Here is a 21,000-nt window from a genome sequence, read left to right as displayed (position 1 = left end):
AAATGTTCTGAGAACCGACACAGCACCTTTGATTTTGGTTTTGTCTTTGTCCCTTAACATCTACAAGTTACAACTACAGCGGCTGACCGGTGAGAGTAAACTGTGCTAGCATCATGGCATCATTTAGGGCGCGCTGAGTCACTATGGGATACCGGTTGGGGTCTCTTTCGGTTAAAAAATTTAACATGGAAAGCATTATAACGCGTCCCTAAAAACGGGATGTATGGGGAAGCTAATCGGAGAGGTTCCCTCATGTTTTGGTGATGAAGGTTGTCGAGGCTACGTGATGGTTCAGTACTGGAAATCGCCAATTGTCGAGTGCTTTTAAGCCCGGAGCACTTTATTGTGCCCATTGGTTCACCATGTTTTGACCACCTGCGCTGACCAGCTTACCATGAGTTCAGGATGACTGCACAGTGCACACCTTTATCGAAAGTTGGCCATGTCGGGCATGTTATTTCTAAAACCGACTTTTATTTTGACGATTCCAAGTTCGGCTGACCTTAACGTTTTGCCCAAAGAAAACGATTTGAGTTCAGAGCTGGAGATTAAATCAGTCAATCAAACCAACGAATGGATGTCGATGATGGAGATCTTTGTGATCTTGGTGGCGCACTGTTTTTTTGTTTCCTTGGGTTTTTTTTGCTTGGTTTTTCTGGCGTCGTCTGGTATGTGGGACCAGGAACAGCGGGAACCTGGTCACACTGGGGCTTGTTGGTTGTCGGTTTTGTGGCTTTGCTGGTCGGTTTATGTTGGCTGGGATGTTACTGCGTTAAAAGCGAGGAAGCAGCGGCGCGGCGAAGGCAAAGGGAGCATATCCGGCGTACTCCTTTATATCTTCTCCAGAAGGATCGGACGGATCTGCTGGACGACTGGAAGAACAGATATAAAAAATTTGATTAGTTTTATGTTGGCCATTATAATTTTCGCTTTACCCGTCGAAGGAACGGAAACCAGGGTGAATGCTCCGGGATACGAAAATATGATTTCTCAAGGTGAGACGAATACCTATGCTGTAATTGTGAACTTACCATATTTTTCATAATTTTGGGTCTTTCGTTTTAATCGTGCTTGAAAGACTATAGAGTTTTTTGTATGTCCATGTCATTTTGGTGGTTTAAATATGTAGCTAATTAATAGTTTTTTCAAGTAGAACAGAAAATCTGAATTTTAAGTACTTCCTGATTGCTCCAAATTATAAAACGGTTGTTGACCGATTTTTGCCTTTGTCGATAGTTATTCCCGGAGATTATGGGCAGTGGAGTGGCTGGTCAGAATGCTCTGCCGATGAGTGTGAAGAAGGATACCAGTACGCGTCGCGGGATTGTAATCATCCGACACCGTGGAACAGCGGGCGATGTTGCAGTGGAAAGCCTTTTGAACTTCAAGTTTGTAATACCTGCAAAAGTGAGTACAGTTTGAATTGTATATTTAAATAGCGTTTGAATTATTGGGTCAGAATTCAAATGTGTTATTGCATAAGCCTGGCGTTGCGATTTGAATTGTTTGTTTCTGGTAATATGCAGTAGAATCGACTTGCCTGAATTCCAGCAGTAGTTACTGAGTAGTAGATAAAATCTTTTGCATGTAATATCGTTTCAAACTGGAAGCCTGTAATATTGTCTCGTGTAGCGGCGGTAAGCGGATTAACAGAATCTGTGCCGTACACTTCTTTTTTGTGTACTTTGATAGTTTGTTGAATATTACGATGCTTTTAAATACAGCAAGCGAAGTTTATGAATGGGGATGCTGGTCACCATGCAGTCGTAAATGTGGAGGAGGTGGTCGCATTCGCTACGGGACTTGTAACGCCCCTACACAAGGGCGCTATAATGAAATTTGTAATGCTGATCCTTACGAAGATCAGGAATGTAATACGGACGCTTGTTACGTTATGCCTTGCCGCTTTCTTATGATGCGACACTGAGTCACTGATAATAACTGACACTTGACCTTTCGAATCGTGATCACTTGCAGACCAAGAAGTCGAAGTGCGATTGTTCTATTGGACTCCTTGGAGCTCATGTTTGCATACTTGCGGCGCCGGAACAAGAATACGTTATAAGTATTCTGTGTGTCCTCCTGGAAAGGATTCTGATGCCTGCCACGATCACGACTTCAAAATCGAACGATGTCAAACACGTCCTTGTTCAAGTAAGTGTGCAACCAGCACGAGATCTGTTTTTTCGCTAAAACTGTTTTCGCCGAACGCTGAACAGTACATTCATCGTTCAAACAGTTTATGTAATATTCCGTAATTTATACTCTACATTTTATATTGGAATAATCCCGTGAAATTTTCAGATAAAGTACTGGCCTGGGATCACTGGTCAAGCTGGTCTACATGTCCTTCTTTATGTGGAGGTGGTTCAACTATGCGGTTTCGAAAATGCTTATCGCACGGTATCGATCAACATATGGTATGCCCCGGAACCCCGTATGATATTCAACAGTGCAACACTCATCCTTGTGACCGTAAGGAAAACTAGTCAAGTGTACACCTAACTGGTAAGTACAAATTTGGTATATTGAATGTATTGTTGTACAGATTACCGTCAAGATTATGCATCATGGAGTAGCTGGTCATTGCCCACTCCTTGCTCCGGCCAGTGTTCTGAAGATGGTTATTTCGCTAACACGTTCCGTATATTCAGTTGTGGTTCAGCGGATGTTGAAGATTGCCCGAGAATCGCAGTACGGCAGGTCGAATGCGATTACCGAAGCTGTTATGAAGGTAAGACTGATCACATCCCGTTTCCACATTTTCATTCAAACTGTGTAACGAAGTTGTATTCGTGAATTCGTAGATGTCAACAATTTCATTTATCCTCTGTGGAGTGAATGCCAGTCGTCGTGTTCGAGGCCGTGTGGGACAGGATATGGGTATCGCAATCGGACGTTTGCAGGTGACCTTCCAGTCAATGGAGAATTCTGTACCAAACCGGTTTTTGAAGCAACCCAGTGTAATCGTAAAAAATGCGGTACGTCTTTGAATCTTCTAGAAAGTTGCCCACGTTGATGACGCTAAAGGCTTTTCTTCTTCTTCGATATTACTGGAAATATTATTTGTGTGTATCCATGCAGGTTTGCGAGAAAAGACTGAATTTTGCTGGAGATTGGAGTTCATTTAATTGACTCACCTCTTTCTTGATTAATCATTCAAATTCATACTGTTGCATATACATTAGTGTTTTGTTCCTGTGTGAGTTTAATGCATTCGTGTCTTTTGTTACAGGGACTAACAATCACTACCATGATCCAACGAATGGTCCGTCCGAAATTGGCTCCAGTGGGCGCGGTTCTGTGGAAGATGATCGTGTGATGTTCGGCAGCCAATTCTATTCCGGCATTCCGAAACCGCAACCTAACAGCTTTTTCCCGAAAATGATGCCCGACTCCGGCCTGCCGGATTCATTGGGGGATTACGGTCAGAAAGCACCCTTTTCATCTAGCAGCAACGACAATAGCCTTCACCGTTTTGATATGGAAGGCGGCTACGAAGCGGATGGGCGTGATATGTTCTTGTGCACTTCGGATCGGTCATCCCACGGATCATCTAACCAGAGCGCCGCTATGCGCTACGCACGGGACTACGATTACGACTTTGACATCAAGAACGGGAATTTTGATTATCTGAAGTGGATGCCGCCGTACTCGCCCATGGCGGCGGTTTACGCTGAGATTGCCGAATTGCCGGAACATCGCCACTCGCCGCCCAGTGTGTATAATTCAGCGCGCACCAATTCCGCGCAGAATAAATCCTCATCGTCTCCTTCGGTTATGTTCTCAAAAAGCTCCAGTCAGACCACATTGCCCTGCATGATGCCGCATTACTCCCACGGAGTCAATCATCCCGACCGGGAACAGGAGCACCGGCATCCGCCATATCCAGTACAGTTCGTTGGACGACGATAAAAATTAATGGGACACAGCTTCGTTTTGTTGTTTTCTGGTTTACTCACCTGCGTTTGTGATGTCGCTCTATCTTCGACCAAAGTTTGGTATGACAACACTGTTTTGTTGTTGAATACACCCTTGACTCACTTTGTATACGTATACAAGAATTATCTGCCTTCTAAGAAGATTAACAAATGCCGCATTTAGAAGACTCTAACTTGTACTAGTAAAAGTAACGAATCTTCTTGAAAAAGTGACGAATTTCGCTGCAGTTTATACAAAATAGTGTGGGATAACGGAAAAACAAAAGGTGCACTGTTAAATAGTTTTTTTTTTGCCGTGAAAGTGTCAACAAAAAGCAGTCGCTTGCAAAACACGAACTTATTCAATGGGTGCTACCCGCAAAACTAAAAGATGTAAAACCATAATACAAACAAATCAATCTTTAGGTACTTACAGAAAAACCTTCGACTTTTCCATTTTTTTACAAAAAAGCTGCCCATTTTTCTAGATGCAAGCCATAACGCATACCTCCATTAAAAACTACGCACAAAGACATTCTACCAGCAGTCTATTCATCCGCCACAATGGCAAACGCACTAGGCGGAATTCTTACGTCGGCAACCGTGCACTTCCGGTGCGGGTGTTAATATCGCGGCTTTCTATTCCGCACTTCCGCTTCCTTCTCAGACTCCCTTTGCACTTCCTTCAGTCTGACTTCCAGTGCCGCCTCATTTCACTCCACTTCGGATATCGTGATATCCACGCGCACGACTCACGATTATGTAACCGGGAAATCGAAAATGCCTTTCTTTTCGCACATTTTCCGCACTGCCTTGCGTTCATTGACGAGTTCTCGAAAACCATAAGCGCATATTCTTGCTGAAAAAAAAACAGTACTGTAGCCGTAGAATCATGTTCTACAGATTGCCATTGGTAACAACTCAACCGGAAACAGATGCACCGCCTATCTCAGCAGAATTTTGAATCCATGTTATCGGTTACGAAGAATTCTGAGATGTTCTGACTTTTCTGGATGTGAAATCAGTAGACGTGCTCACGCTGCATTGACCGGCAGACGGTTGACTTTCCCACATGTTCTTGCTCTCGCCCTTGCTCTTGCACTTTCTCTGATTCTGATTAAATTGATGAGATGTTCCTGAATTCGCGCGTTACGTAAGATTGTAGTTACTTAAGATCTGGGTAATTACCGACGAACCATCAAACCTCGTTTTATCGTGGTACGGGTGGATTAACCCAACCCACTAGGGGCAGCTTAGAAGTAGCCATATTGCACTACTATGAATTCCGTATTGTACGGATTTCGTAAAATCCATCCTCGAATTAAAGCAACATTATACATTGCATACCGGGCCCTTCGGGCCCATGGTCCTCGTCATAAAATACAATATATCTATATATGACATTCAGATACGTATGAGAATGCATAATGCAAATGACCAGCTACAACACGTACCAACCAGTACATGTTACAGTACCGATTTTACATCTACATACGTAACCTTTTGCTTTCGCGCACTCCGAAACCCTTGTTCGTGCACGTTTTGCGTTTTCTATGCCCCTTTTGCAGCCTTAAAATGTCTTTTTAGTGGCCGAAATACCATTTGTGCGCGGGATCAATCCGGTTGCTGAATACGGTGAAATATATAAAACAAATTTAATTGATCGCATTGTCGTGCACTGAATACATATTATAAGGTTTCTACTCGGTGTTCTGGGAACTTTGTTGTAGAAGGCACACAACTATAATTATTACATATGTAGGCGAATGTGAACCGAATTCAAAGCCACAGTAATTTTAATAAATGTAAATTGAATTGTCTCTTGCAACGGGACACGGTCCCCTCAAAGCATCTGACATCCAAAAGAAACGACAAACCATAACGTTAACATTACTAGGGAAGTGCACCGCTTTAGGCTAGCACTAATAGACCGAAGCGAAGCCGGAAACCGAGTATTTTATACAAGTACAGGAATACGTACATAGGTTATTGTTATGTTGATTATTAATTTCGCATCAAAAGTTAACATCGAATATTTTGCTTACATTTATTATTTGGATTTAGCAATACTTCGACCCGCCAGAATTAAATGAGTTGAGTCAAGCGTTGAATTTCCCTGTTCTTTTGATAGGTGGCTTCTTTTATCGACTGTAGCATATTTAATGGGAAAACTGGTTCTGCTCACTGCCAATCCGCTCTAAGTTTTCATGCATGAAACGCCAACATAAACCGGACGCAAATTCCCGCTTGTCAGTGTGGACTGCCGCTTTCTCGCACGTAAAGCCTTGACCTTTTTGTACGGTTACTGCCCAAGCTAATGTGAGTGGAAACTGTGTTCTGGAGCAATTTTCGGACTTGTCCAACCATTTTTTTGTGACTGGAAATATCAGAACACAGATATTTGCAAAAGTAGTACCTGTGTACTTATCGAATTCCGCTATTATCACTTGTATCGTCGAGTCTGACGGGGTGTTCCAGGTTCGTATACTTTATCTTGCACATATCCCAACGCCCTGTTGACAAGCCGATTAATCAGTCAGCAGTCTAGATGTTCCTTTAAGCATATTACCCTGTTTCCCCTCGACAAACTGAGTGTCGGTTTCAGACAAATTACCTGTTATTGGCTTCCTGTTAAATGGTATACAATAATGATTTACTAATTTACGGGGATAATTCATGATATAAGAACTTAACTGCCTTTTGCCACACTGCCAGTCTGCCACCACTGTGTTGCGCCCGAATTTTTGCTACCGGCATTTTCAGCTGCGTTAAGTCATTTTTGTTTGGGCTTCGAGCTTCGAAAATTTTTGTACGAGTACTTCATCGTTTGTTTGAACTGGAGGAAGTCACAATCACACCTGCAGAATCATCCGGTCTTGTGCTCTTTGATGGCCGCCCTATGAACCATACCGCTTTTGCTTGAGAATAATTTTTTTCTTTTTCGAAAGAAGTTCAGAAACCGACAAAAGTGCCGTATTCTTGTACTTATAGGGCCTTACTGTTTGTTTTCTATAATACTCAAATTCATAAAATTATTGCAATAATAGTATAATTTGTCTAATCTATTTAGTTTTTATTTATATTTATTTTATTTTTAATTTATTATTTTATGTGACCGAAGGACAGGTTAGCGTCTGTTTACTGCCTAACCGACGAAAAGGCGAAAGTCCAGTTTCTTTGTACATAGAGGACCTTCCCTTCCCTGTAATTGATACAGTTAATATTGAAGCTATTATACTATAATTTCTTGATTAATTTAATTACATTCATTTATTTTTTATTTTTATTGTGTGACCGACGGACAGATTAGTGCGTGACCGACGGACAGACAAAATTCCAGTTTTCTTGAACATAGAGGACCTTCGCTTCGCTTCGGTCGATAAAAAACTCCTTCGGAACGTTTCCTACGGAAACCTTACGCAGGCGCGGGGATTGATTAGAAATAAATGCGGAAAAATATTGCAATGTTTTGATTGTGTCCCTTTGCGACCCGAAAGGGAATCTGACAGAGAATAGGCAACTGAACAGGCAGGATCAGGGTAACCTTTAACTTTCTATCTTTCCACCGTTAGAAGATAGACAGACGCAAAAGCTGAGTGCAGGCAGAATCATTCTGGACTTTCAGTTAGAGAGTTCTGACCTTTCAGTTACATGCTGGATCCTATACTATTAAGAAAAACTCCTTCGGAACGCTTCCTACGGAAGCCTTACGCAAGCGCGTGGATTGATTAAGAATAAATGCGAAAAAAACCAAAATACTGCAGCCGTGCAAGAGAATTTCGGTGTGCGTAATGAAAATTTGAATTTCATCGGAACAAAGCGTTATCTGCGCGGAAGAGCGCGTTATCTGCGCTAGTCAAATCGGAACAATGCGTTATCTGCGCCTCTGCGTACGAGTTGTCCAGTTCTAACATGGAATTTCTAGTATTTGGGAATGTCTGAACTATTCTGATGTACAGCATTACGTTTTCTTGACCTGCATTCCTTTTCATTTCATATTCTGCTGCTCAGCCTGGACACTGCATTCTTGTCCTGGGAAACGAGCAATTAAGTCTACCTAAATGGAGTTGAGGAGATGGTGTAATAGAGTCAGCTTCAACGATTCAGTTGAACCGTAGTCAAGCTGAACAGACAGAGCTACTTTTAACTCTCTCTGTGCTCTATCGCTCTGTCTGTTCAGCTTGACTACGGTTGAACCGTTTCTCCTGCCCATTATGATAGGCAGGCACCATTCAATAATCCCAGACAGCGCATTATACAAAGTATAAGTGCATTGTTTTTGATTATAACATGTACACGAATATTGTGCATTGTCTTATAAGTGCATTGTCTTATATAGTGCATATAGTGCATTGTCTTATAAGACTGCCTGCAATATTAGAATCTCTGCAAGCGGGCAAACCTTTTCTACGATGGCATTATGTTGTTACTTACTTGCTAGTTTCTTATACAGTACAACATGACACACCTTTTATTCGATGGCATTACACTGTACATGGCAACACAGTATACATGATAGTAGATACTAAATTTTGCTAGTACTGATAAGTTCTGTTTGCAGCACCATCACATCTTGCAGAAGAAAACTTGTTTATTTTTGATAAATTTTGATTGAAACGGTTATGCTAGGCGATTTGATACTGCATTAAATAGTACAGCGTGATTCTGAACTGGAAATTTTTAATTTTGTTTGTGTTTCGTTTAAATGTTAATTGTAAACAAATGAAGTTGTTGCTGCAGGCCGAATAATAGAACAATGTTTAGTTTTGAACAGTTACTATAAAAGTACTTAATACTACTTATATAGTTGTATTATTTGTATGTGCTGAGGTGCTTACAGAATAGAGAGCCATGGCACACCGTTGCTCTCAGGATAGAAAGCCATGTACGTAATGTCTCTATTCATTCGATTTTATTTCAAAACCATCACTTAAACACGTGTTAAGGAAACAGTTACAAAAACAACCGCTCGGTAAACATATCCGCTTTCTCCATCGTGCCCAAAACAGAAACCGCGTTACCACGCTGTATCTCTATAGACAGACGTTGTCGAAGAAATTCGTGCGAGCGGGCTTCTCCTGAATGAGAACGTAATCTCTTCCCCAGTTCTTTTATGATGGCAATGGGCGCTGGTCCCCACGGGCCCATAGTTTCAAAAGCGATAGGTGTGAATATATAGCGGCCGTTCAGATAAGAATAGAATCTAGACTTCTAGACCACCCAAAGACGCTCCCAGTCTCCATCAAAGAATGGTGCATGGATGTGTGTTTATTAATTTTGCTCATTTTATATGCGGTTGGTGTGTGTTGCATTGTTGCTTGCCATACACCCCGCATAATTGTATTGTGATCGTCCTTTCCACATAATATACTCTTATAATCTTCATATCCTATAGTTCCTTCTTTAAAATTACCAAAAAAAAGATTCATGTGTAATGTAGAGGAGAGCAAGCGGTCTTTTACCTTATTGATGCTTCCGTTGCGCGAGTTTTGTTTACAAAACTTTAAATAAGAATAGGTTATGCGTGCCTTTTCCCCTAATTTGAAATAGGGGTTTTTTGCCGCATAACAGCATACGGAACTCAATAAAGGTTGATCCCTTCAAGGACACTGGTTCGCAATATGGACTCCGCCGGACAGAGCGGATCGATGCTACCGCGCGGCGGAGCATCGGGGAGACGACCCTAGCGATGAGGCTTAAAGGTCTGTTTAATAAAATTATGAAGGATGGAGATAATCTGTTCGGTTGTGGTTCTGTTGAAGTCTTCCTGTCTTTACTGCGTCTGAAAAATATTGTTTAAATTTTTGCTGTTTTATTGTTTGAAATTTGACATTGACCAGACTATTGAGTGCCTCAGGGTTTGTCTGCTCGGAAATAAACTAAACTAAACTAAACTAATATATACTTCAGCCTGCAACGCGACCGATCCCGCATTTGCCGAAGTAGACTTGATGTGAGAAGCGGCAACAGTATCCACGCAGGAGACATCCCATGCCAAGCACATTTCTCGCTGCCAAGCGAACGTCTCTATTGCACCATCCCATCTCTGCTTAATAGAGGTAACATACGGTTTCAAGTTAATCAGCTACGCTTGAGAGAAATCTCACTGTCTGCTATACGAGGAGGGGGTAAATACACGGGATAGACAGAAAAAACGGCAATAATAAGGGATAACCATTCACGTGTTGTGCAGCACGGCCAGCCACCAAGGGAAGGCAGTTCAGTGACACAGTGCAGAACAGCCGTTGAGACTCCACTCTCGAGCTGTTTCTCCGTAGACTTCTATGTTAAACTCAAACACTTGTCTTGCACATTTCAGAACTAATCCGCACAATCGATAGCTCAAAAGAACAAGAAAAAATTTACAAGATTTTGTATACCAAACATCTTGCCACTTATTAAAACTGAAACAGGATTGAGCCATTCCAGTTTTTCGTAGACTAAGCATAGGAGTTGGATGGTTTGCTTTCACGGAGCTCCTGTACTTTGTCTATGGGAAACTTAATTGGCTCTTACTTGTCTTGTTTCTCATAGATCACGGCTTGAGTGGTATCAAAAATCTTGTTTATTATTTCTTGTTCTTTTAAGATCTAGATTGCACGATTTCATTCTGAAATGTCCAAGACGCTGGTGTTTGAGTATAACATAGGAGTCTACGGAGAAGGCAGCTCAGGTCTTAAAGCCTGAATTTTGTGTAGTGTCGCTGGACTGCTTTCCCTTGGTGGCTGGCCATGCTGCACAACACGTGAATGGTTATCCCTTATTATTGCCGTTTTTTCTGTCTATCCCGTGTATTTACCCCCTCCTCGTATATGTAATTACACTATGGTTCAGCTTTACGATACATGTACAGCATCTCTTCGAATGGGAATCCGACAGAGAACCGGCAACTGAACAGGCAGGATTGAGGCTAACCTTTAGTGTCCTTTACTTTCCATCTTTTCCCCGTTAGAGGATAGACAGACGCAAAAGCTCAGAACAGACAGAATCATCCTGACCTTTCAGTAACCTTTCAGTTACACGTTGGATCCTATACTGATATAATATATAGACAGACTGCGTCTGCCATATGTTATACAGTGAAACCCCTCGTAACGTACACCCTTTTATAACGTTCACCCCTTTATTATGTGCATACGGCTGGGAACCGGACTGTCCGGCATATTATAACACAGGGGCAGTTCTCTTTATAACGTTCACCCCTCTACAAGTATAACGTACACCTTTTATGGAACGGCAGACCATATTTAAGGTACATTCAACCCCTGCGTTACGTACAGCTGGCTAAGAACGAGAAACATCAATTTCAAAGAAAGCTCCGGCTTCTAGTTTTTGGTCTGCCCAATGCCGGATCTTGCGATGCAAAACAGCGAAACGATAAAAAACAACATTTACGTACGTAGTTGGGAACTTAACCTGTCAGTTACCGTACTGTAGCTGTTTAAAAATGGACGCGAAAAGTAAGCATCAGTTTTTTTATTGGAGAAAATGCTCGAAATCATTGACGCCGTCAAGTTAGAAAAGTCATTTTGCGTTCCAAAACATACACGGCGCCGCCTCTGGTTGCTACACACAAATATATACCTACCCCTGGGGGGGGTTATTATTCGTCCCTAGGGGCAGTGCCCCTACCTAACGTACACCCCTTTGTAACGTTCAGGAAGCTAGGAACGGAGGGTGTACGTAGTAGAGAAGTTTCACTGTATTAGGCTTGACCGTTTCAACCGTGCAGCGCCTGCGTAAAAGATCAATATTAGGCGAGGCCTCCCCACAGTCTGGAGATCTCTCTAACCAAAAACTTTTAAAAAAATCTGATACCACAGTTAGATCGGCCGTGGTCAAGAGCTGCGTCACATGACTTTTGTTTTCGAATACGTCCGATCAGAATCGTGCCGGCACAATATTGCCGCAAACGATCCAGCCCAGTTTCAAGGTGGCCTTGAAACTTTGAAAAATTTTGCCTGGATACAATACGCAACATAAATTATTAAGTACGCAAATTAAACGGAATAAATTGAAATTATTTTCGTACAACAACTACCACAAAATTAAGTAATCACAAGTTAGTCTATAGATTTTCGTTGGCGGCACATTTGTAATACGATGGTTGGTCTTAACCATACGGACATCGGACTGTTTGATTTTGGCAGGACCACTCTTCTAAACAATTGCTAAAAGCAAAGAGCCGCATTTATTATTTTAAGATGAGTGAGTGGCCGAGATACCTTCACTGACCAGCGAGCGAAAAGTTAATTGACTGAGTGAGTTACCGAGCTACCACTGCAGTCTAGTGAGCAAAATCGCTAAATGATGTCCACCACTATCTAGTGCTCAAAACGCTGCGTGAATGTGTAACCGAGCTATTCACTGATTCGGGCCCTGGATTACAAGAAACGCGGAGGCGAAGCCGCATCTGTTTCTTCTAAGCTAACGCTAACGCTAGCTAGCTTCTAAGACCAAGCTAACGCTGCTTTCCAGTGTACGGAGCCCGTTAGGTAAACAAGTGACCGAGTAAACGCTGCTGTCCAGTGTAACGACTGACTGAGCTACCACAACAGTCTAGTGCAGAAAGCCCGTCAGGTGAATGAGTGACCAAGCTACCACTACTGTCAGTGGAGAGAGTCCGTTAAGTGAACGAGTGACGAAGCTACCGCTACTGTTCTGTGCACAGAGCCCACTAGGTGAGCTAGTTACCGAGCTATCAGCCTATCACTCCTTTCTAGTGGACAGAGCTCATTAGGTGAGCGGGTGACCGAGATACCGGCAATGTCCCGTGTACGGAGCCCGCAAGGTGAGCTGGTGACCGAGCTGCCATTGCTCAGAAGTCAGAAGCATCAGGTTGGGGTTCAGAGAATCATGGATCCAGTGGAGAGATTTAATACTAATCTGAGAAAATCTGTAATAATTACATAAAACCGGTGTTTTTGCGCTATTGCGATGTACCGATCATATTTCCACGAAATATAGATGTTTTTTTATTATTATTATTCATCGTGGAGCAGGTAGCCCATTTCCGGCTAGGGTGACATTCTAGCTGGGATTTTAAACCTGGCCAAAAAGCAAAATCGAAAAGTACGAGTGCAGATAGACAGAAAAGACGTCTTAAACAAAATCGACACGGTTCAAAGCTTGCTTAAAGGCACCAATTGTACGAATATCGAACAGATCAGAAAAATTAGAATCAACAAAAAATGTCCACATTTTATTAAGTTTCCAAGCAAAGGTCGTCTCGCCAACTTTCTTCTTCGCTGTGATACTAATAAGTAAATATTCAATCGAAATCAAATAAAGTGGCCGTGAATCACAAGAAACGCAGAGGCGAAGCCGATGCTGTTGTATATAATATTGTAACAGCAGCCGGTTTGGCTGCTGTTCTAGTGGGTTGGTTATATAATTAATCCATCTCACCTGTCGGCCGTTAGTGTGGGAAAGGCTGGCACGCTCGGCAACGGTCGACTACGTCATCACTGTCGCATACAGAATGCACTGCTGTGCTATTGCTTACTATAGGTCCACAGATTTTCTTGTCCTTTTTAAAAGGTATTCTCAGTTCGTTTCTCCTCTAAAGCTTTCTGATATTTTAACAAATCATATTGAATTTAGAAACCCAAACATGAGGGGCTAGAAATAGAAGAGAAAAGAAATATTTTGAAAAAACTGATAACAACCGTGAAAAACGCGCATCTGTCGCCATGTCAGCCGCCCTCCCGTGTATGCGAGAGTGATGACGTTAAACGGTAGGTTACCAGTCCTTCTCACACTACGTAGTAAGTACTTGCTATTGTATGATATATAGGCAGCCTATATTATCATATAATTATAGGCTTGCTGGTTTCAACCGTGCAGCGCATGCGTAATAATTGCAAGTATTTTCGTTTCCGTAGAAAATTATTTGGGGCATGCTCAGGCCAGCAGTCTTGCTACGGCTGACTAAATAATATAGATATAAGTACGAGTCCACCTTGGTACGAGTATTTCTACTTCGTATTTGCAACTATGCCCTTGTGTTTTAACTAAAGCGAAAACTGTTCGACTGGAAGTGCAGTAAGGGTATTCACTGTCAAATGAAGTGTGCTCGCGATTCACTGTTTATCTCTGTTGCTATTTTTATCGATCATGGTTTGCGTCCAAAACTCCAAAGCAAATGTGCAGGTCCCGTAACTGTACAGGGTGGCCGATGCCTGCACTTGCAGTACTATATGGTCTACGTCAGCGGTGAATTTTATTTATACAACCCCAGAGGCTTTCGTGCTTCTCTGCAGAATCACACATCCTGTAATCTTCAACTTTAATAAAGCGCTTTATCCAACACAGAATGACCGTTTGAAGTTCGTTTTAAAGTAATCACTTAAATTTTGAACTAATCATTTAAAAATTATACATAGTTCTCTCATTGTTTGGTGGTGCTGTTATCACGCGACTTTTATTTTTTGCGATGTGTCGCACAGGCCGAAAGGTATCTGTGGCCAAACTTTGCAAGACTATTCCATGGCTGAACAAGAAACGCAGAAAAATGCTCTCAACTTCTGTGAAATGTAAGCCGAATTTTTATATTAGGCATGACTGAAGCTTTGAAAAATAATTATTAGTATCTGCCTATTTGCATATGTGCCTTTGTAGCCGTGATTGACGACGACTATTTCTATATCCATCCGGATCTTGAGAAACTTCTTTATAGTAAAATTCAGCTCATATACCAGCAAGTGTGGGTGAATTTCGTTCTTTCCACTTTGCGATTCATTTTGGAATGTGTTCCATTCGCATGGACAGCGTACAAAAGTGTCAACCCAACTTACGGAACCGTGACCTCTTTCACCAATATAGTGGTACGTGAGCACTATACAGTAGTGACTCCATAAATGTGGTTACGCTCAAACCGCGCGCAACCAGACACTTGCCAGTAGTCAAGTGCGTGGTTGAGTGGGTTGTGCACAGTCCCTTCTCATGTTTATTGGAACGAATTCTTCATTTGATTGTTATTGTTGCGCGAAGCTCGCTTTGTACATATCGAGAAGTAAACTAATAGTTAGCCAAGTTACCTTGAACGAAGTTTCCAAGTTTACCAGCTGCGAATTATATATTAGCTTTTTAAAATTCTTTGTTTATATAATTTTAGTAGCAGGTTTAGACAGTACTGCAAATAATTTTTTTGGGTTATCAACCGAAGGGGGAGCCATAGGCGACGCCGAACTGCGGCGCGAGCGGAGCTCATCCCACTTCTATGAATAAGAGTCATCCCGTTTCTACGAATAAGACATTTCCAGTGTCTGACATGTTATAAAGTTAATCAAAGTGAGAGTACAATTTCTGTAGTTGTAGAAACGAATTATAAACGTACGAACTGGAAAGAACTGAAAATACGAAATGGATATCATTTAGTTAATTTAGTATTTACTGCTTAATAATTAGTAGCTAATTTCTTATCTTAATAAATAGCAGGAAATTAGTACACCGATAACCCTAATTTACGCTCTTCGGGGACTATGTATTTACGGGGAGTCTGTGATTACATAACTGCGATCAATTTAAAACTCATGACAGTCTGTGGAAAAATTTTCGAAAATATGGAATTTCTGTACGTTAATATCAAAGGCATTCAAAACGCACGTCTTTAGTAATAAAAAAAACGCCTAACAATAAAATTTTGTTACATGGAAAACGTGTATTGTAAGGGTTCAGTTTATAAATATACAATTTACGGGAGACTGGGATGGATGCTGTTGCCGGTATTGAAACTGAAGGCACCGGCCACCATTAGCATGTACACCAGGTTTACAGAACAATATTATGATAGTGTACTGCCATAGCACGAATGAAGGCGCATATTAAGAGACCTTCATTCGTGCACGAATGAAGGTCTCTTAATATGCGCCTTCATTCGTGCTATGGTACTGCATATACAATATCCGCTGTAATATATCTCAACCTTTATTGAGTTCCGTTTGCTGTTATGCGGCAAAAAACCCCTATTACAAATTAGGGGAAAAGGCACGCATAACCTATTCTTTTTTCAAAGTTTTGTAAACAAAACTCGTGCAACGGAAGCAACAATAAGGTAAAAAGACCGCTTGCTCTCCTCTACTTTACACATGGTTAAGATACAGTTAAGATACAGTTAAGATACAGTTCGGACAGTGCACATTTAATCCGAATTAAAATGCCGCATTAATTCTAAGAATTAGGTATATTCTAGAATTCGGTGGTTAATTCGCTCAAAAATAGCCTAGAAAAGGTAGTCCTTAAATCACGTAAGCAAGGGAATTTCATGTAGTTCATTTCTTCCGCGCAATTTGCGCGGGGTCTGCTAGTATATCTATATTAAGACTATATATATAGAATATTGTATTGTACTGTTTGTACATTACTTATTTTATGCTTTTGCAGAAACATGATTTTATTTGTAACTCTACGCACACTACTGACTCTAACTGGAAGCTCTGGTTGCTGTGGGCAAACGTCTGGATTTTGTGGGCATACACCTGGATTTCACTCACTATACTTTGGCTGATTTCTGTGCAGCAGTTGTGCAGATTAGCAAAGATTCGGCAGTGGCGTCCGGGCACGGGGAAACATCAGTTTCGCGAGGTTATCATGTCGCTGACTGCAGTCAGACGTAGGCTGGAGACCATAACAGTAATGATCAACTGCGTCGGGCTGCTAATGCCTTTTATGTTGTATTGCGACGGAAGTCCGACCACGGCATGCCTGGACATCGAGCGGATCATTGTTTTCCTTATTACGCCATGGACCGCCTTAACAGTTGCGATCATCTTCAATAGACATTCATGTCAGTCAAAAATATCCCATTTGACAGATCGCCGACAGCGACTTCAGTTCCACACCTCCACTGTGGTTCAAATGGCGCGAGCGTTAAACGTGTTTGTGAAGTGGCCCATTGTTCACAAGTGGACCTATCGCTGCGGGGCGCCAGACTGTTGCATTACTTTCGCATGTGGTCAGCTGTTCTACATATGCAAATGTCCAAAAAGTCCTTGTTTTACTGTAAGGAATACCGAAGGTATTCCCAAAGTTACTATGATAAGCTAGCCTGTTCACGGTCACAGAACTACCACTGTTCCACTTTTGTTGGAATACTTTGGTTACCACCAGGGAAGAAAATCGTAAAATAGACAATCATTCAAAGCTGTTGCGTAGAAGTTGCGAAAATATTTTCGTAAATGTTGGGAGTCATTTTGGACGCGTCATGATCTCGTGTAAGCTGAAGAGCTGTCATATTTAACTGAAGCGATGTATCTCGTGAAACCAAGACCAAGGTCATGTTTGTGAAACTTGTTCGTTGTCACAGAAACAAGTTTCGATAGATTTTTCAAATTCCCGTACGTCGCCGGCCAGAATCGCCTGTGCTATCAGTCGTGGTGAGTCACCGGGTTCGGTCTTGATCACCACCACTGTTGTGGAGGTAACTGTGGTAGAGACGGTGCGTTCTGCATGCGTATCACTGTCCGCCACAGCGGTCAGTGTGTGACTTTCTTTCCGCTGGAGCCCGCACAACAGATACAGCGCTTACATTTGCACCAGTGCAATGTGCGACCATATCGCTCGCTTGGCAATACATCCGTTACCGACCCACAGCTGCTTCCCGTAGGTGATACTGTAGAAATTTTTCAGTCTTTCGTTCCGGCTTGTTTTTTCCGATGTGCTGTAATGTAACTGCATCTATCCCCAAGTACCCTGACACCTTTGCTGGAAGCGCCGGAATGGGCATTGAATCTAATCCGAAGCTAGTTGGTTTTGAAACTTTTGATCAGAGACGGTGGTAAGCGCCCGGAAGGAGCGAATCGGTGACAGCCTTTAACGCAGTACACAACTTTCCAGCACTGCAGTTAAATCCGCGGAACAGCTACGAACGGCAGCCGAGGAGACTTCATAGAACAGGCACGTTTGCAAGGTGTGAGCACAAAAACAACGAGCATGGTTGGGAGCGTTTCCGGTTGCTTCACTTGGCAGCCTTACGGATCCAGCGGTAAGAATTGCCGTTGGTTTACGCCTAGGAGCACCGGTCATCACCCGAGACCGCAGCGTTAGCGGTGAGTGGGCGGATGCCCGAAGCTACCATATGGCTTGAAGCTGCAAGAAAAGCCGCGGACGGATCCCTACACATAAATGCGTGAACGCTATTGTGAAGCACAATCTCGCATCTGCCGGGTTCGAAAACGAGCTGGAACCATAAGTTATTTTTCCTACAGACAGTCAGCGACAAGACGGTGTTACCTTGACACCATGGGAGAGAGGACGAATGTTGGCATTCGCGCTACTAGCGTCATCACAATGGTCATATCGGACATCATTGCGACATCCGCACGAGAGCCTGCAGCCGCAACACAGGCCGAGCAGGGCAAGATCGAGAAATATCGTAATATCGGCCAAGACTGCCTATTTCGTCATCTGTGTTTTGAAACGCTCGGACCGGAAGTTGCTCGCACAATAACCGACTTTGGACAGAAGATGCGACAAGAAATCGGCAAAAAACGAGCCACGGAATTTTTTTCGACAGCGGATCAGCATCGAAATCCAACGAGGAAATGCGGCATCGAACATGGGGACAGCGCCAACTGGAGCAAATTTACAATTGTTAGATCACATTTTCTCTGTGATTAGGCCGCCCCTTTCGACTGATGCCTAATATAACGTGATTGTTTTCGAAGTTAAAGTACGAGTACTGTAAATTTTCTGGTCAACAAAGTATAAACGAACAAGCTGAAAAAAAGTGTGTTTACCAGCAAGCGGGTACAACTGTTTGCTTTAAACTTATTTCGATCCAAGTTCTGTAATTTTTTTGTAAAATTTTGTTGTGATTGCTAGTAAATAGCGCCCAAAATGACATTTATGTTGTCTTCGCCATTATTACCCAATACCCACGAATTCATAGGTACAGATATGCATGCTATATTAATATGTAATCTTTTTAAACTTTGCAAAATTATGGTGCGTGTGGGAAATAAATCCCAACATTTTCTCCCACTTTTGACCATGGGAGAACGTGGAAAGCAAAAACAACGAAGAGGTGGTGCACGGTGACGGAGCTGAAGTGATAGGTAGCGCCGAGCGCCGAAAATTGTGAATCCAGTGATAGGTTCTGAACGGAGTGGTCACCGTAAACTCTTCGTCCATGTTAATTCGCCACATCTCCGCAACCGGATATTGCACGTACAAACGGTTTCCGGCCGATGTATGAGAACCTTTTCGTTGTAGAACGGCTTAAAACAGCGCAAACAAAGCTGTCGGAATGCGCGAAAGCGAGAGTTCCCGTGGATATGCATTGTACGTGTTACCTATGGTATTACGAAACTGATACATGTACCGGCTCATTTCCTTTATGCAATGTCATACGTGTATCAGTGTATAGACTATATGCGCTGACAGTCTGCGGATAACGATCGCAAACTGACTGATCAGGCTCGCAGTTTCGAATGTCGATCCACAGAATATGCAAATCAGTCTAGAGCCTGTGGCCCTGTAGGCAGTAGGCACTGTACATTCTTGATTAGGAACTAGGAAGTATCTGTAGCAAATTATTGTACTAGGTGCAGTACATAACTGCGAATTTACAGTACATCATTTACATCGCGCAAGATTTCAGTCTGTTTTTTTAACTGAAAAGTATACTGTCTTAAGCGCAAAACCTGTCCATTCAAGGAAATAATTTAACCACGAAGAGGAGCTAATTCAGTCTTTCCTATCCTAATAAGAAGATGGCGTCAACAAGCAGAACAGGCCGTGACTGGTTCGAATATAATCAGGATGAAGGCAGCGATACGGACACCATCAACGACTTTCCGAATCCGGCCGACAGTAGGATGTCCACACAAAGCCGTTTTCCGTTCAACACAAGCGCCGAAGATTTCAGCGGTGCAACGTCAGCAGTCGCCGCACAGTTTGCAGAATGGACACCGCATGATGATCCAGAGGAGTTTCAGGGCGGAGACGCGCCGCAGTTACCTTTCGACGAGGACCATCCGGAAGACGCAATGGACCCGGTATGCATTTGTTTCTATCTTAGGGTGACGGATTTACAAATCTGACGAGATCGATGGAAGAAAGAATTCGTTTTATGTGTATGTTGCAGCACGAATATGCGCTTATGGTGTTCGAAAATGTCAGTGAACGCGAAGCAGTGCGGAAAGTGTGCGAAAAGAAAGGAATTTTCGATTTCCTGACTAAACGTGAGTAGAAGTAGTGCATATCGCGGTGTCCGTTGTCCAAACTCTAATTTAACAACCCTGTCTTTCTGTTTATTCCGTTGTTTTTAGTTTTGATGCCTTTGGAGAACATGGAATCAGATGATCCTCTGAGGTGAGCAGTGTGATTTATCATTTATTTTTTGAAAATATGTTTGTATTTTCAAAATTTATTTATTTTTTTATTTTTAAATTTTTTATTATTTGTGAAATTTTTGATAACAATAAACGATTTACCTCGGCGGTGTATGGTGCTTCAGTTTTTTCCATTGATACGTCGTTGCGTTATTTGCATAATTGCATTGCGAGGTATTTGCTGATTGTGGTTCTTTCTCTTTTCATGAACAGTTTTTTGAAGGCCAGCTTGTACGATCGTCTCCTGGAATTTGATCCGATCCAGTACGAGTATGCACAGTCGCTGCAGTTAAAGGCGGAAGTAGAGCGAAGTGTGGCGGCACTGGAAGTCAAACTGAAGGAAGTGCAGAGGGAGTCTGAGAAGGAAGCGGAAGTGCGGAATAGAAAGCCGCGATATTAACACCCGCACCGGAAGTGCACGGTTGCCGACGTAAGAATTCCGGCTGGTGCGTTCGGCCATTGTGGCGGATGAATAGACTGCTGGAAATAGAATGTCTGTGTGTGTACTTTTTAATGGAGGTATGCGTTACGGTTTGCACCTAGAAAAATGGGTACCTTTTAAAAGAAGAATGGAAAGGTCGAAGGTTTTTCTGTACATAAAGATTGCTTTTGTTTTTATTATGATTTACATCTTTTAGTTTTGCGGGTAGCACCCATTGAATAAGTTTGTGTTTTGCAAGCGACTGATTTTTGTTGACACTTTCAAGGCAAAAAAAAACTACTTAACAGTGCACCTTCTGTTTTCC

The 21,000-nt window shown here is 42.3% G+C and overlaps 3 protein-coding genes and 1 long non-coding RNA gene across 5 annotated transcripts; 3 read left to right on the top strand and 1 right to left on the bottom strand.

Annotated features, from left to right (window-relative positions):
• The first annotated feature begins 125 nt into the window (after window positions 1-125).
• Window positions 126-4,150, top strand: LOC129589332 (uncharacterized). Its single transcript, XM_055484044.1, has 7 exons — window positions 126-995; window positions 1,237-1,407; window positions 1,978-2,154; window positions 2,305-2,475; window positions 2,549-2,734; window positions 2,808-2,981; window positions 3,236-4,150. The coding sequence occupies exons 1-7, from the start codon at window positions 443-445 to the stop codon at window positions 3,913-3,915; spliced, it is 2,112 nt and encodes a 703-aa protein (XP_055340019.1). The 5' UTR covers window positions 126-442; the 3' UTR covers window positions 3,916-4,150.
• A 145-nt stretch (window positions 4,151-4,295) lies between these two features.
• LOC129589307 (uncharacterized) lies at window positions 4,296-6,811 on the bottom strand. Its single transcript, XR_008690585.1, has 3 exons — window positions 6,490-6,811; window positions 6,337-6,433; window positions 4,296-4,779 (listed from the first exon to the last, which is right to left on the bottom strand). It is a non-coding gene; the product is annotated as an uncharacterized LOC129589307 (long non-coding RNA).
• Window positions 6,812-13,767: 6,956 nt separating this feature from the next.
• LOC129589306 (uncharacterized) lies at window positions 13,768-18,689 on the top strand. 2 transcript variants are annotated; one of them, XR_008690584.1, is made up of 4 exons: window positions 13,768-14,455; window positions 14,541-14,746; window positions 16,305-17,904; window positions 18,128-18,689. XR_008690584.1 is itself a non-coding variant. In XM_055484008.1 (3 exons), the coding sequence occupies exons 1-3, from the start codon at window positions 14,356-14,358 to the stop codon at window positions 16,965-16,967; spliced, it is 969 nt and encodes a 322-aa protein (XP_055339983.1). In that variant the 5' UTR covers window positions 13,768-14,355; the 3' UTR covers window positions 16,968-18,689. The 2 variants fall into 2 exon arrangements, 1 of the variants encoding a protein (XP_055339983.1); XM_055484008.1 differs by having other exon boundaries at window positions 16,305-18,689.
• A 219-nt stretch (window positions 18,690-18,908) lies between these two features.
• Window positions 18,909-20,985, top strand: LOC129589399 (uncharacterized). The gene is made up of 4 exons (XM_055484158.1): window positions 18,909-19,918; window positions 20,008-20,104; window positions 20,192-20,234; window positions 20,468-20,985. Exons 1-4 carry the CDS (start codon window positions 19,634-19,636, stop codon window positions 20,652-20,654), a joined length of 612 nt encoding a protein of 203 aa, XP_055340133.1. The 5' UTR covers window positions 18,909-19,633; the 3' UTR covers window positions 20,655-20,985.
• Window positions 20,986-21,000: the final 15 nt, after the last annotated feature.

This window comes from Paramacrobiotus metropolitanus, unplaced genomic scaffold (assembly GCF_019649055.1).
Source record: "Paramacrobiotus metropolitanus isolate TYO unplaced genomic scaffold, Prichtersi_v1.0 Parri_scaffold0000034, whole genome shotgun sequence".
NCBI classification, from domain to species: Eukaryota; Metazoa; Tardigrada; class Eutardigrada; order Parachela; family Macrobiotidae; genus Paramacrobiotus; species Paramacrobiotus metropolitanus.
The sequence above is the reverse complement of the archived record's forward strand: the minus strand, read 5'-3'. Positions and strand labels throughout refer to the sequence as shown.

Excerpts from the sequence above, each read along its gene's own strand:
- LOC129589399 (XM_055484158.1), top strand. The coding sequence starts at position 19,634 with ATGGCGTCAACAAGCAGAACAGGCCGTGACTGGTTCGAATATAATCAG. Across the intron at positions 19,919-20,007 it reads CGGAAGACGCAATGGACCCG|CACGAATATGCGCTTATGGT; the intron begins GTATGCATTTGT and ends TGTATGTTGCAG. Across the intron at positions 20,235-20,467 it reads GAATCAGATGATCCTCTGAG|TTTTTTGAAGGCCAGCTTGT; the intron begins GTGAGCAGTGTG and ends TTTCATGAACAG.
- LOC129589306 (XM_055484008.1), top strand. The coding sequence starts at position 14,356 with ATGTGTCGCACAGGCCGAAAGGTATCTGTGGCCAAACTTTGCAAGACT. Across the intron at positions 14,456-14,540 it reads GCTCTCAACTTCTGTGAAAT|CCGTGATTGACGACGACTAT; the intron begins GTAAGCCGAATT and ends GTGCCTTTGTAG. Across the intron at positions 14,747-16,304 it reads CCTCTTTCACCAATATAGTG|AAACATGATTTTATTTGTAA; the intron begins GTACGTGAGCAC and ends ATGCTTTTGCAG.
- LOC129589332 (XM_055484044.1), top strand. The coding sequence starts at position 443 with ATGTCGGGCATGTTATTTCTAAAACCGACTTTTATTTTGACGATTCCA. Across the intron at positions 2,155-2,304 it reads TCAAACACGTCCTTGTTCAA|ATAAAGTACTGGCCTGGGAT; the intron begins GTAAGTGTGCAA and ends TGAAATTTTCAG. Across the intron at positions 2,982-3,235 it reads GTGTAATCGTAAAAAATGCG|GGACTAACAATCACTACCAT; the intron begins GTACGTCTTTGA and ends CTTTTGTTACAG.